This window comes from Psammomys obesus, unplaced genomic scaffold (assembly GCF_907164565.1).
Source record: "Psammomys obesus unplaced genomic scaffold, mPsaObe1.curated_primary_1811, whole genome shotgun sequence".
In the NCBI taxonomy this organism is placed as follows: Eukaryota; Metazoa; Chordata; class Mammalia; order Rodentia; family Muridae; genus Psammomys; species Psammomys obesus.
Genome location: NW_026590062.1, coordinates 12,853,782 through 12,867,352, shown reverse-complemented (window position 1 = coordinate 12,867,352; position 13,571 = coordinate 12,853,782). Strand labels below are relative to the sequence as shown.

At 50.9% G+C, this 13,571-nt stretch overlaps 1 protein-coding gene across 5 annotated transcripts in view; it reads right to left on the bottom strand.

Moving 5' to 3' along the window:
• Nucleotides 1-6: 6 nt before the first annotated feature.
• Nucleotides 7-13,571, bottom strand: part of Kmt5a (lysine methyltransferase 5A) — an 18,962-nt gene continuing 5,397 nt past the window's right edge. The window contains exons 1-8 of one of the 5 annotated variants that reach the window (XM_055605796.1): nucleotides 13,497-13,563; nucleotides 13,146-13,270; nucleotides 11,880-12,036; nucleotides 8,244-8,463; nucleotides 7,809-7,896; nucleotides 2,549-2,608; nucleotides 956-1,146; nucleotides 7-339 (exon numbers count right to left, since the gene is read on the bottom strand). In XM_055605796.1, coding sequence (XP_055461771.1) covers nucleotides 129-339; nucleotides 956-1,146; nucleotides 2,549-2,608; nucleotides 7,809-7,896; nucleotides 8,244-8,463; nucleotides 11,880-12,036; nucleotides 13,146-13,262 — 1,044 coding nt within the window. In that variant the 5' untranslated portion in view covers nucleotides 13,263-13,270; nucleotides 13,497-13,563 and the 3' untranslated portion in view covers nucleotides 7-128. Of the gene's footprint in view, nucleotides 340-955; nucleotides 1,147-2,548; nucleotides 2,609-7,808; nucleotides 7,897-8,243; nucleotides 8,464-11,879; nucleotides 12,037-12,334; nucleotides 12,375-13,145; nucleotides 13,271-13,496; nucleotides 13,566-13,571 lie in introns of those variants that run through there. The other 4 variants (XM_055605795.1, XM_055605797.1, XM_055605798.1 and 1 more) reach the window with 4 other exon arrangements.

Sequence of the window (13,571 nt, the reverse complement as noted above, 5' to 3'; positions counted from 1 at the left end):
TGTGTGTGTGTGTGTGTGTGTGTGTGTGTGTGTGTGTGTGTGTGTGTTTGTGTGTGTAAAAAAAAATCATTTCCCTTTGAGGGCACTTTGTCCTTTGAAGGAGGCAGGGAGGCAGGGAGGCCACGCGGTCAGTGCTTCAACCAAGGGTAGGCTTCGATGGAGGCCTTGCTCCGGTCACCATAGTCGTACAGGAGCTCCTCCCCAGCTGCGATGTCTCGGGAGGCGATGAGGATGAGGTGAGGCACGCCATCAATGTCATGCAGTTTGGTCTGGCAATTCCCACACTTACTGTGGTTGATCAGTCTCCCTAGGCGGTTCGTTTCTCGAGTGGCATCCACGCTATGGTGACAGGGGAGAAAGAGGGTTACATAGATAAAAAGGCTTTTGACCTGGCTGGGGTCTTGCCCCATATGGCCCTGGTGGGATGTGGACTGGCAGCCCCATTTGGAGGAAGACAGCTTAATTCCAAAGAAGAGCTTGGGGACAGAACCCAAAGAACTCCCCATGGAGGTGAGGAGAGGAACTGCAGTGTTTCAAAATCTATAAATGGGTAAAAATCAGCTCCCCAGACCTCAGCCAGGAAGAGCAGTTCCTGCTCTGCAGAGCTGCTCGGGCAAATGCCCAGAAGGAAAAGCCTGTGAGCGGCTGGGCAGGTTTGTAGGCAGAAAGTCCTCTCCTGCTGGAGGATAACTCCAGTCCCAAAACTACCGGGGGTGGGGTGAAAGGAGTGAGCTCTCTGGACATGGCGCTTCACGCTTGCAAGCCTAGCACTCAGGAGGCCGAGGCAGGAAGCTGTTCAGTTTGAGGCCAGCCAGGGCTATACAATGAGACCCGACTGAATTGTAACTAGTAAGGAAGCTAACCTCAGAGACTCAGGAGTGGCTCCGGGTACCCAGCTCTCCGCCATCCTTCACTCAAAAGGTTAAAAACTCATTCACTCACACTGTGTACTTACCAGTAGGTTTTGCTCAGATACTGAAAATAGTACATGTAGCAGCCCGTGGAGGGGTCCTGCGCGTACAGAGCCTCCCGCTTCTTGGCATCGGTGATCTCAATGAGGTCCCCATGGTACTCTACCACAAAGTCCCCCCTCGAGAACTGCTTGGTGGCAATCACACCCCTGCCTTTGCCATCAATGAGATCAATCTGTCAGGAGGGGACAAGACAGTACAGGTCCGTAAATGTGACAGCTGTCACCAGGCACGATGTCTTCCAGACAGCTTGGACTATACATTTTCCCAACTTTACTGGGTGGACCTCTGTGTAGGTGGCTTAATGGCTTTTACTAACTGTTCTGGGTCCAGCTTCACATCATTCCCATGCCATCCCACAAAGAGCCCTCTATGCCCATTCAAAGTGCTCCTCATGCCAGGCTCCCAGCTGAAATCTGCTAAGTGGGCAGAACACCATTTTGCCAATGAGAAAAATGAGGCTTGGAAAGGCAGAATCACCTGCTCAAAGCCACAAATGGTGACACTTGGGGGCTCTGACCCATAAGGTTCTCTGCTTATTGGGGGAGCAGCAAGGCCCAGTGTCCAATACCCTCTGCTACACATGGACAGCTGCCCCGTTAGTCCATGGAGGGAGGCCAGGACTAAGTCCGAGAGTTTAGGTTACAGGAGGAAAGAAAAGGCTTTTGACCCTTGGTTCTCAGAGCAGACCCATCCAACACAACACCCTGGAGAGGTACAGGCCCTCACCAAAACTACAGGTATGTAAAACACTGAGAGTCGGAGTGTACAGTACATGCTTAGCATGCACAGGCTGAGTCAGTCCCTGGCATTGACGAAAACCAAGATCCATTAGGAGAAAGCAAATGTCTTAGATCCTGCCCAATGGAAAACAGTTGAGTAGCTGGGACGACAAAACTTTGTCACTATTCCCACTGTCCAGCGAGTCCTGGACTCACCAGGATGGTCCCAAACTCAGAGATCTGCCTGCCCCTCCCTCTCCAGTGCTGAGATTAAAGGCATGTGCCACCATGCACGGCCCACTTTTTCTTTTTTCATAGCCCACCCAGGGCTCAGCAGAGTGATACATGCCTTCAATCCCAACACTTTAGGGGCAGAGGTAGGCAGATCTCTGTGAGACTGACCGACCAGTCTGTTCTACAGAGCTGCACAGAGAAAGAGAAACCCTGTTTTGGAAAACACACCAAAAGGGGGGGAGGGGCTGACAGATAGCCCATTGATTAAGAGCACTTATTCTTGCATAAAACCTGAGATCAATTCTCAGCATCCAGCTGGTGGGTCAGAACCATCCACCACGAAACTCCAGTTTTAGGGGATTAAATGAATGCCCCCTCTGACTTCTGTGTTCACCAGGCTCGAATGTGCTGCAAAGACATACGTGCAAGCAAAACACTCATTCCACAAAAATTTAAATAAAACTAAAGTTAAAGTGGATGTTCCGTCAAGGATGCCTCATTACAGTTAAGCGGATGATTCTTGTGTGTACCCTTCCTGACATGCACACCTCACAAGAGATTTTGGGTCTGGCCCTTTGACACTCTATGGATCACCACAGTGCAATGGTGCTCTGGCCTTACCTTCATGCCTTCCTCCTTACCACTCTCAATCAGCTCATCTATTTTTCTCCTCTCTTCAGACTGTGTGGAAAGGAAATGAAACAACGGTTAGTGTTCACCTGCTGGGCCCCTGCCAACCTGTGACACCAAAGCCCTGAGCTTGCCTCTCCTTACTCGCATGCATGAGCAATCCATCATCTAGGTCCATCTGGAACAAGAGGGACACACACAGCTCTAGCCTGCTACACTTTAAACCTTTGTTTCTGTTGGTTTCTGAGACAAGCAATCACTCTGTAAGGCCACGCTGGCCTTGAACTCAAGATCCACCTGCCTCAGCCTCCAGAGTCTGGGCATCACCATAGTCAGCTAGTCTGGATCTCAAGTGTCTCCCCAAAGGTCCTGTGAAAAATGTATAGATGGCCCTGTGGTATCATTGGGAGGCACTGAAACTATTAAGAGGTGGGATTTGGGGCTGGAGAGATGGCTCAGTGGTTAAGAGCACTGTCTGCTCTTCCAAAGGTCATGAGTTCAATTCCCAGCAACCACATGGTGGCTCACAACCATCTATAATGTGAACCGATTCCCTCTTCTGGCAGGTGTAAATACAGATAGAACACTCATATACATAAAATAAAAAAAATAAAATAAAATCTTTAAAAAAAAAAAAAGAGGTGGGATTTAGTGGGGTCATGGGGATGTACCCTGTACGGGATAATGGGAGCCCTATTTTTTTCATTTTCAGCAATGAAGCAAGTGGTTTTGTCCCACATGCTCTTCCATGAGGTGCTGCCTGTAACAGGGTTCTGCTCATGAACTGAAGCCCCTAAGGCAGTAACAGAATAAACCTTTATTACCACAGATATTTGTGATAGAGACTTAAAAGTGCTGTTTGTCCTGTATAGTACTATAAAAAAATGTTTAAGTCACCAGGATCTAAAAACCAGGACCCCAGAGCTAGCAAGATGGCTCAGGGGGCAGAGGCCTCTGCTGGCAATCCTCACTATCTGAACTTGATCCCCAGAACCCACATAGTAGAAAGAGGGAACCAACTCCTGACCACCACACCCAAACCACAGCACACAAATGTCCTGCTACAAGTAAACATAAACTCTGGATTCTGACATCACATGAGATCACCGTCACCCATAAACTGGGCATAGTGGCCGGTGCTTGTAATTCCAGCTGCTTAAGAGGCTGAGGCACGATGTTCACACATTGGAGGCCAACCTGGGTTATATAGTACGCTCTGGGCCAGCACAGAGCAATGTGGTAACAGCCTGCCTCCAAAGGAAAAGGAAAAGGGGGCACTAAGGGGACAATGTTTGCACAACATATGGGTTTAATGCCCAGCACCACCAGATAGACAGAATCTGCCACTTGTCCCTCCTAGCTAACTGATACTTCCCTTGGAGGCCTAGCTCAGACCTCTAAGCTATGTCTGTCCTCCTAACCAGTAGGACAACACAGCAGAAACAGAGAAGCTGGCAATCTCTCCTGCTCCTACTACAGCTCACCTTGGATCCCAGTGTGCCCTCTCATTACACAGGATGCTAGGGAACAAGAGGGAACTATGGAGACAACAGATGCTCCAAAGCACTCTGGCTTATCAGATGGAGGCACTTCCTGGGCAGATAGTATCTGTGGAGGCCTTGCCACCTGCTGGGCTCACACCCTTGCTAGACCTTGTAGACAGAGCCTGGGGCCAGGGTACAACTGGCCAGTCAGTCCACACCTACCCTGGGAGAGGCCCTGGGACACCTAATGGAAATACTGATGAGTGAATGAGACCAGGTGTCCACCTCTAGGACAGTCTAAAATCTAGCCACCTTTGTCTCTGCCCCTATTGCTGGACCCAGTTAGGTCATTATCTGACAGCCATCTCCTTAGGCTCAGGACTTCCACTGTGAACCAAGACTCCACTCTTTACCTAGCACCACAGGAGTCTTCTGAAATATTATTTGTTATTACTAGTATTATTTTTAAAAGCACCACTACATCCAGCCCTTTAAAAATTATAAAAGAAGTCACATCATTGCAATATGTTCACCTAACAGTGAATGCTGCTTCCCAGGTAGTGACAAATATACAGAATGATTCAAGATGATAATAATAGAACAGGTTAGTAATGGGTCCCTGAGAAGGGTCTGTAATACCTTTGTAAGTTTTCTATAAATCTAAAATTACTAAAAAACTTTAATACTAACACTTGGGAAACAGAGGCAGGTAAATCTCTGTAAGCATGGTCTACAGAGAGAGTTCTAGGCAGCCAGGGCCATACAGAAAAACCCTGTCTCAAAAAACCAAAACCAAAAATTAGTTTTTTAATTTAGAATTAAGTCAAGGGGTGGTGGCACATGCCTTTAATCCCAGCACTGAGAGGCATAGGCTGGTGGATCTCTGAGTTTGAGGCCAGCCTTGTCTACAGAGTGAGTTTCCGGATGGCCAGAGCTGCACAGAAAAACCCTGTCTTGAAAAGCCAAAAACAAAGCAAAACAAACTCCAAGTGCTGAGATCAGAGGAGCACAACATCACATTCACCAGGAATGCTGGTTTAGTTTACGCCTTCCCAATCATTACCTTTTTCTGTTTTGAAACAGTTGGGCTTTGAACTCAGAGATTGGCCTGCCTCTGCCTCCTGAGTACTGGGATTAAGGGTGTGTCTGCCAGATACAGGCCTCAATGCCTCACTCCCCATCAGCTACACAGCCAGCTCTTCCAGAAGGCCAGGTCTCCAGCCTCTAGGCCTTTGAGCAGCTGTGCTTCTTGCCTAGGGTGACCTTTTCCCTAGTCCATCTGCTGCTTGTTTCCTCCTGTACTCCAGAGCTGTCAAGACACCTTTTCCGAGAAAATGCAGATTCCAGGGGACCAAGGAGCCTTAGGCTCACAACGCTACCACACTACTCCTCTCAGTAAGCTAATATCCAAAGGCACGCAAAGTTAAGTTTTGTCGTCCTGACAGGACTCCTGGTGATTACACCTAGGGTTCTTGCCTGGGAGACAAGGGCTGTAGAGCTGTGCTCCAGCACTAGCTAGGGGTTTTATTAAGTCGCTAACCACACCCTGTGGGAATAGGCAAGGCCTATAGTCCTCAGGTGGCCTCAGAAAAGAGGAGGGAGCCAGGGCACTGCCAACAGTTGCAGTTCTTGCTACCGTGTAGTTGCCACTGCATCAAAGGGCAGGCCAACCAGACAATGGACTCCTTAACATAGCCCCATGAGGCTGGGGGCACCTCTCTATGGCTTGCCCTGTGCTCAAACCCCTATGGTCCAAACCCCTCCCTCCTCCTCTGAACTCTGGACCTGGCTCTACCCTGGCTGCTTTTCTTCAGCTCCACAAGGAGTCTCAGATCTTGGTACTTTGGTCATCTACAGTAGCTCTTGGTCCACCTACTCAGCTCCTAGCTTGGCCTAGTCAGATCAAGAGGAACTTCAACCCTCTGACAGGCCCAGCTGCTATGCCTTCCAGCTTTCTCTGCAGTCAAGAGAACACAGATCCTGCCAGCAACAGCCACATACACACCGCCACAGGCGCTGTCACTTCACTGCCACAGCCAGCAGCAGGGGAACAGTGCTCTTTCAGCAGAGCCAAGACAAACAGTGAGGGACACAGCATGGCTCTTGCTTGTACTGGTGCCTGGTCTAGCAATGGGGCACACTTTCCCCACTGCTGGAAGCAGGTGACCTCTGCAGCCGCCCCCGGAGCACAGAGCCCCAGGTGCTCCTACCCAGCAGCCCCAGACCCCTGTGGGGCCTGCCACGGTTACTGCCTGGCTGAGGAGCCCTGGTTTCTGACGCCTGGCACCACCTCCGCTCTGCAGTGCTATCTTTGAGAGTGACTGACCCAGCACAGACTCCCACTGCTGGCGGCTGTTTCTAACAGCTCATTCGTGGCCAGAAGACTCTGTCTTTCACAAGAAATAAAGCCAAATCCAGTGAGGAGGTGGAGGAAGGGAGGCAGACCCCCCTCCTTTGGGCTGGTTTTTAAGATAAAGCTGCATAGATTAAAAGAAAAGAGGTTGGCAGAGTTACAGAGCTGCAGATCTGTCATCTCTGATGCTGACGAGACCTTTGCAGCAGACAAAATGCTTCAACTGCCCAGACCAGTACCCTCTTCCCTGTTTGGAGGTGACCTGAACCCTCTAGAGTTCAAAAGAGAGTGAGGGCAAGGAGCTATCTAGCCATACCATTGGGGTTCAGAACAGAGAAGCAATAACCACACCCCACTGCACCAAATATTTACAAGGCCGCCAGCTTGGTACTGTACACACGGCTGTGGGCCACCTGGTCTGGCTGCCTTCTTGCCTACAAACCCCTTTGTGTTCAGCTGGAAAGAGGCAGATAGGACACCTGGGAACTGACCATATTGACAAACATGGAGGGTGGGGGTTGACAGTCTCAGCTAATTGCCATTTCCACGTCCACATCATTACGGAGCTTGAACTCCTAATCTGTCTCTAACCTCCTCAGTTAGAGACTCCTCAGTTAGTTCCTCAGTGCTGGGATTAGACAAAAGCTACCACCTCCAGTTTACAGGGGCTAGGGATGAGAGGACTTCTAGCAGCAACTAAGCAACTTAACTATCTATGTCCCTAGGCGCAGGGTGCCATTTATTTCAGACAGGGTTTTACTATGTAGCTATGAGTGGTCTCGGGCTGGAGATCTGGCCCCACCCTCCTGAGTGCTGGTATTCACCAAATGTCATGAACTCATTTCTTAATCTTTATAACATCGCACCACTGTATCCTTCAATTTACTTATTTATTTATTTATTGAGGCACAGTCTTGCTATGCAGCCCTATCTGGCCTGGAACCTGCTGTATAGTCTCATCGGAACATATCAGTTCTAGGATTATAGGTGTGTGTCTCCATGCTGGGCCTTCATCACTCCATTTCACACACACAGGACAGTGTGATACTCTAACACAAGGCTTGAGCTCAACAATCAGCATATACTTCCAAGCTACTGTTCTTTAGAAACTTCTAGGAGGCGGACAAGAAGACGCTCCTGAAAGAACAGGCAGCTTCCCCCATAGTCCCAGGCTCCAAACACACTGACAGCACATTCTGGAAAAGCCAATGTGATTTTCTTTTCCAGGAAGTACAGGTTACAAGGATCCCCAGAGGGGTTTTAAGTATGCATGCCTCCTGACCCACCTGGAAGGTAGAGCAAGCTAAGGATGATCTCTGCCAGAACAAGACGCACACCCCAGGCTCCGCCCACACATGCTAAACAAAGCCCACAGGCCAGCTTGCTTCTCCCTGCTGCAGCCATCAGACCCTACCTGCAGCTCAGCTTTGCTCTTACGGGAGCTCCTTCTCACAGGGTAGAAATCTGTGAGTTTTCTATTCTGCTGCGTTTTCCCTTGAGACCTGAGTGAGAGGAGGGAAGAAAATAAACATGAGGCCTGCTGCCCTGCAGACCATACCCAGGAGTTAACTCCCTGTAATTGTGTTCCTCAGACACCAAGATGAGATGCACAGGGACTACATGAACATCTGCTCATCTACCTGGGTAAGCCCCAGTTTCAAGGACAACTAATTATTCCTCTCTGAGGAAAGAGACAGGGAGGGAGTCTTTGACCTCTAGCCCCTGCTACACAGATACAGGGAAACACCAGGAAGTGTGCTGTGATGACTCAGGGGAGAGAGGCATCAGGGGCCAGAGCTAGGCCATAGGCACCAAATGGTCTGTTAGGAGAGAGCTTCAGGCTACTTACTTTTTCCGAGAAACTGGTTTGCCCTTGAGGGGCTTTTTTAGGGCCTGTTTTGCAACCACTGCATTGGTAGAATCACATGACGGGGGTGGAGTTTTTGGAGGTTCTGCTGCTTCGGATTTTTGGTTTGGAAAAGGTGCCAGGGGACCTCTCCTGGCATCTTTGATTTTCTGTTCATCGGACTTCACGGCGCTTCGGATCACATTCCCAGCATTTCTTTTCTCTGCAGCAGGAGGGGTGTGGGACAGGGATTTACTCTATGTACTGGTTATCACCTATGTTCTAAGACAGGCTAAGAACAGAGCACCATGGCTATGTCACGGAGGAGCTGGAGCCTACTGAGCCAGTGTCCCCTAAGGCCAACCGGGCAGAAGTACTTGGATTTATACTTTGACCAGCACACTGAAGACAAGACCTGGTCCTCAGTATGTGGACAAGGGAGATAGCCTGTGATCATGTAAAGTATGTTGGGTGATAATGCTGTCCTGAGTGCTCGGCCAAGGGCTCTCAGACATTGCTGCAGATACACAAAAATAAGCTCATTTCCCAAAGCAAGAGCCAGCTAGCACTGACGGGACAGAGTGAGGGGAAAAAGCCCAAACTCTTACCCACACTGCCTGGCATACCTCACTTCAGTTTCTTAGCCAAACAAACCCTCCTTTTAAGGCTCTCAGAGAGTCTCCGGAAGGTACCCAGGCAGACTGGCGTGCACCCTGTCATGCGGTACTGATAGCAGAAGTCCTTACTGATAGCAGTGTGTAGGCCTGCACTGGTGAATCATGCTGTTTTTCACAAATGGATTTAACGATTTACTACTTTTTGTTGTTTTTTGAGACAGGGTTTCTCTGTGTAGCCTTGGCTAACCTGGACTCAATTTGTTGACCAGGCTGGCCTTGAAATCACAGATCAGCTTTCCTCTGCCTTCCTGAGTGCTGGGATTAAAGGTGTGCCCCACCAGGCCCAGGTACTGATTTACTTTTTTAAAGCAAATAACTAGTATACTATGCAGACATACGAGATGGCACAGTGATTTTGGGAAACAGTTTGACAGTTTCCTCATAAAGTTAAACATTGAGTTGTCACATGACCCAGCAGAAAGCTCCTCAAAGACTAAAAACACATGCCTATACAAAAATTGGTAACTTACCCATAACTAGCCAGAAAGCAAACATCCCAAACACCCATCGGTGGATAAATAGTTACTACATATCCTATTACTTCATTTGCATGAAATGTCCACAACAGGCAAAGCTGCAAACCCAGAAAGAAGTTTCAAGGCTGTCTAGAGCTGTGGGGGATGGGGAGTGCAGCCTGAGTGTTAATGGCTGTGTTCTTTGTGGGGTGATGAAAATGTTCTGGACTTAGAGGTGGTGGTTGTGTGACTCTGCACACACACTAAAAAAAAAAAAATCACCCAACCACACACTATGGAGCCGGGGATGGAGCTCAGCAGCTCAGAGTAAAATGACAGCACATGCCTGTAATCTCAGCCCACTTGGGAGGGGGAGGGAGGGGAACACAACCTAAGGGGAAGTTTGAGGCTGGCCGGGGCTGCAGAATAATAAAAGACTTGGGTTGGGACTTAGCCCAGTGGTAGAGTACTTGCCTAGGTGCCCAAAGTCTCTGCGTTCTGCCCCAGGTTCTACAAAATTAACAAATAAACTTTGATGCCTGGAATTACAGCTCAACAAATCAAAGAGGGAAAAGAAATGCATCACAAGTATCCAGGAAGGTGGAGCTGGTGATGGGCTAGCTTGGCGAGTAAAGGAACTGTCACATAAACATGAGGACCTGAGTGCGAATTCCCAGAACAGGCATTAAAAAAAGTGCGTAAAAGGGGTGCAGTCCACAGCATGAGATGACTCAGAGGTAAAAGCCATTGCCGTCAAGCCTCATTTCCTCAATTTGATCTTTAGGACCTTCACAGGAGAAAACCAACCCCTGTAAGTTTTCCTCCGAACCCCCACGTACATGACAGCACAGAGGTACCCGCCCACATGCATGCACACAAAGAAACTAAATAAATGTAATTTAAACAGAAGCCCCAGTTTAGCGAGATCAGCCCCACTCTCTTCTAGGCGGGAGTGTCCAGTGTCCTGTGTATACTGTAAGACCTGTCTGTGCCACAGCACAGCTGAGTGAGACTATGACCCTTCTCAGAAACTCCAATGTACATGTGACCCCAAATTCTATTTACTGTCATTCAGCAGCACCACATGGACAATAGTCACTCTGCTCAGCTATGACCTCACACAGAGTCCTTTGCCCACGCCTGGGTGGCAGGTACCTTCCTAACATCTGTAGGCACAAGGATGTAGAAAGATTTGGCCACAGCAGTGGGGCCGAACTGGCAGCTGCACCATCTCAAGGCCCTTCTACAACCATGCTGTACCTTACTCCCAAAACAGCTCAATGGGTGAGAGAGCATTTGTTCTTAACTGATAGATATGACAATTGGGGCTCGCAAAAAGAGCTGCAGCTTGCCCAAGCCTCTTCCAAGTGGCAGGTACAATTAAAAACTAAGTTATTTTGAGACTGACTGAGACAACTCTTGTGCATGGGGGTGGGGGGGAATCAAGCTGAGGGCAGGCTCCTTCCAGAGGCACAGCGCTCTCCCACATTAGTTCTCAAAGAAAGCCCTAGCTAGAGGTTGGGATTTAGTACTTCTGACCACTTCTGTTAGTGAACAGACAGCTTTCTCCTATAAAGCCAAAGGGCCTTGCTTGGCCTGGCAGGATTCATCTATAAGGAATGAGTTCTGGGGTGGACAGGAGCCTCTCCCTCCCTGAAGCTCTAAAAGGGAGTATCTGGAGGGAATCAAGATCCTTAGAGGGTTGCTTTCTTCATAGAGCGAAGCTGAATTTTCTTTCTGTGGTGTTAGGCGTGGACTTAGGGCTTTTCGCCTGCTAGGCAAGAGCTGTGCCACTGAGCCACATCCCAATCCTACTGACTGTGGGCAGCGGGGTGGAAAAAGCCTCAGACTGCAGTCATGCTGGCTTTGCAATCCTAGAAATCCTGACCTGGCTTTTACAGAATTTCCTAATAAACACGCACTATTGGTTTAACCTTTTCTGCTTCTTTTTGTAAAGTGCTCAGGATCAAATTCAGGGTCTCACATGCTGCCACTGAGCCCTGCACCAGCCTACGCTCAGTATTTAACTCAAAAATTCACACACAGGGCAAACTGCTTTGAAATTAACCCAGAGCGCTTGAATGGGAAGAAACCGTAGAAAGGGGGTCAGGGCCTGCCGTACAAGGTAAGTTAGTTGATTCCGAGTTTACCTCACACCGCAGTCCAGCACCTGCTCTGTACAACCTGAACTCACCTTTTCTGCACTTTTAACAATCATAGGTCTCTCAAATTGCAGGGCAGGTGTGTTATTTTTGCAATGTGGCAAGACACGCCTGAAGGACAGGCTAACTCTTGTGAAAGTAGGAGAAACCTGTCAGACCACAGGACACACACCCTGACGCATCCTACTCTCTCCACCTCGGTTTGTTTCTCACTAGTGAGAAGGAACACGGTCAACATCTCCCTCACACCCTGCACTGGGAAGATGAGAGAGGGGGGAGGGGGAGGGAGAGAGCGATTATACAACCTGAGCAGCGGAAGGCAGAAAGAGGCCATTCAGGACTTACCTTCTCGCTTCCTGTAGATTCCAGCTAATGGTTTCCCCTGGCATTTGACCTCGTGATGTGCAACCGAATTCTCTTCCTGAAGCGGGGAGCGCATTCCAGAGCATTTGTTCGGACTCATGTAGGCATAGATCTTTGACTGCCCAGCAAACACGTTCTCCTAGAAAGACAAACAACGTATTCTGAACGAGGCTTGAAAACAGAGACATTCCCACAGCATTTTAAAAGAAGAAGGGGAAATAATACAAAAGACAGACGGCATCACCACTCCAGGACAGGCCAACCAGGAGATGCCAGCCTTAGGAGAGCTCTCTCAGGAGAGCAACCAGCAGATTTTGAAGCCCCAGGTTTCTGAACATACGTACTCTTTACACCATGTCCCTAAGGAGAAAGTCTGACCAGCAGAGGACAAGTTGGTAAAGGAAGGTGCAGGCCGTTTAAGAAAAGACCTAACCTACCAGCAGCAGGGAGGTCAGAATGACCCAGGGAAAACCGACTCTGGATCCGAAAGGCTGGGCTGAGTCAGGGGTTAACTCCTCAGGCTAGGGAGTCAGCCAATAGCACAGAAACAGGCCTAAGGGAACCTGATTAACCGCTCAGTGCTGAGGCCAGCTGGGAGGGCTTGCGCACTGCCTGAGCTTGTGAGCCAGGCCTGGCCCCTCTCAAGCCACGGCAGCTCAGCACCTCCCAGTACTTTGGCTGAGGGATGGGGCAGGCCAATAAGAGCACAGGCTCCTGGCCAGCGCACTTAGGGCGGCCACTCCGCTGCACACCGCACCTTGGCTGCTAACATGGGGCAGACAGGGAGAGGCTGGGCGGTACAGGTCACCGCTGAGTTGGTGTCTTTGGGTGTGGGGCCTCTCCTCCGAGTGACTACCCAAAGGAGGGCTCTCCAAGAAACAATGCAGGGCCTGGCAGCCCGGTAAGCCACTAAACACCAGATCAGACACTTTGGGGACTGATCGAGGGACAAGAGCAAGACCCACACAGCCTTGAGAAAGCAGCCATCTCCATGGATCCTAGGTCTCGGGAGGGGCTGGAAATGCCACAGGGCCAGAGTCAAAACTTTTCGAGGTCAGACATCACCAGTCTGGGTCACAGTGGAGCCGGAGTGCAACTCCCGGCCGGGCGGCAGAGAAGGAAGCTGCCCCGCGCCAGTCCCGTTGGCGGGCGCCACTGGGGGTCGGAGAGCCCCCGCCGCTGCGCCCACGTGCGCGAGGCCCGGGCCCGGCTGGCGCACTGCTCAGTGCGGGGAGGGAGCCTGCTTACCCCGTCGCTGCGGGGCCTCCCCGGACCCCTCCGCTCCACCATCTCCGGGCCCGGGGCCGTCGCCGCCGCCACCGCCGCCGCCGCCGCCGCCGCCTCCACCGCGCGGGGCTTGCACATCTTCCTGCCTGGAGAGGGGGGACCCGGGGGAAGCGGGGGAGGGGCGCTCAGGGCGCGGCGGCGCTGGCAGCGGGACCATGGGTGCCCGCCGCAGCCATGTCTCCAAGCCCGCACGCAGGGGGCCCGGCTGCGCCGTCCCTGGGCCCGAGCCCTCGCCGCGGCGCCCTTCCCACCCGGCCCGGCAGGGGCCCCCTAGCCCGCCCCACCCCACGCGCCCGGGCCCGACACACCCACCTGCAGCCCGGCTAGGCCCATGGCGGCGCGGCCGGCGCCCTCGCCCTCGCCACGGCCCGGCCACCAGCGCCGCCG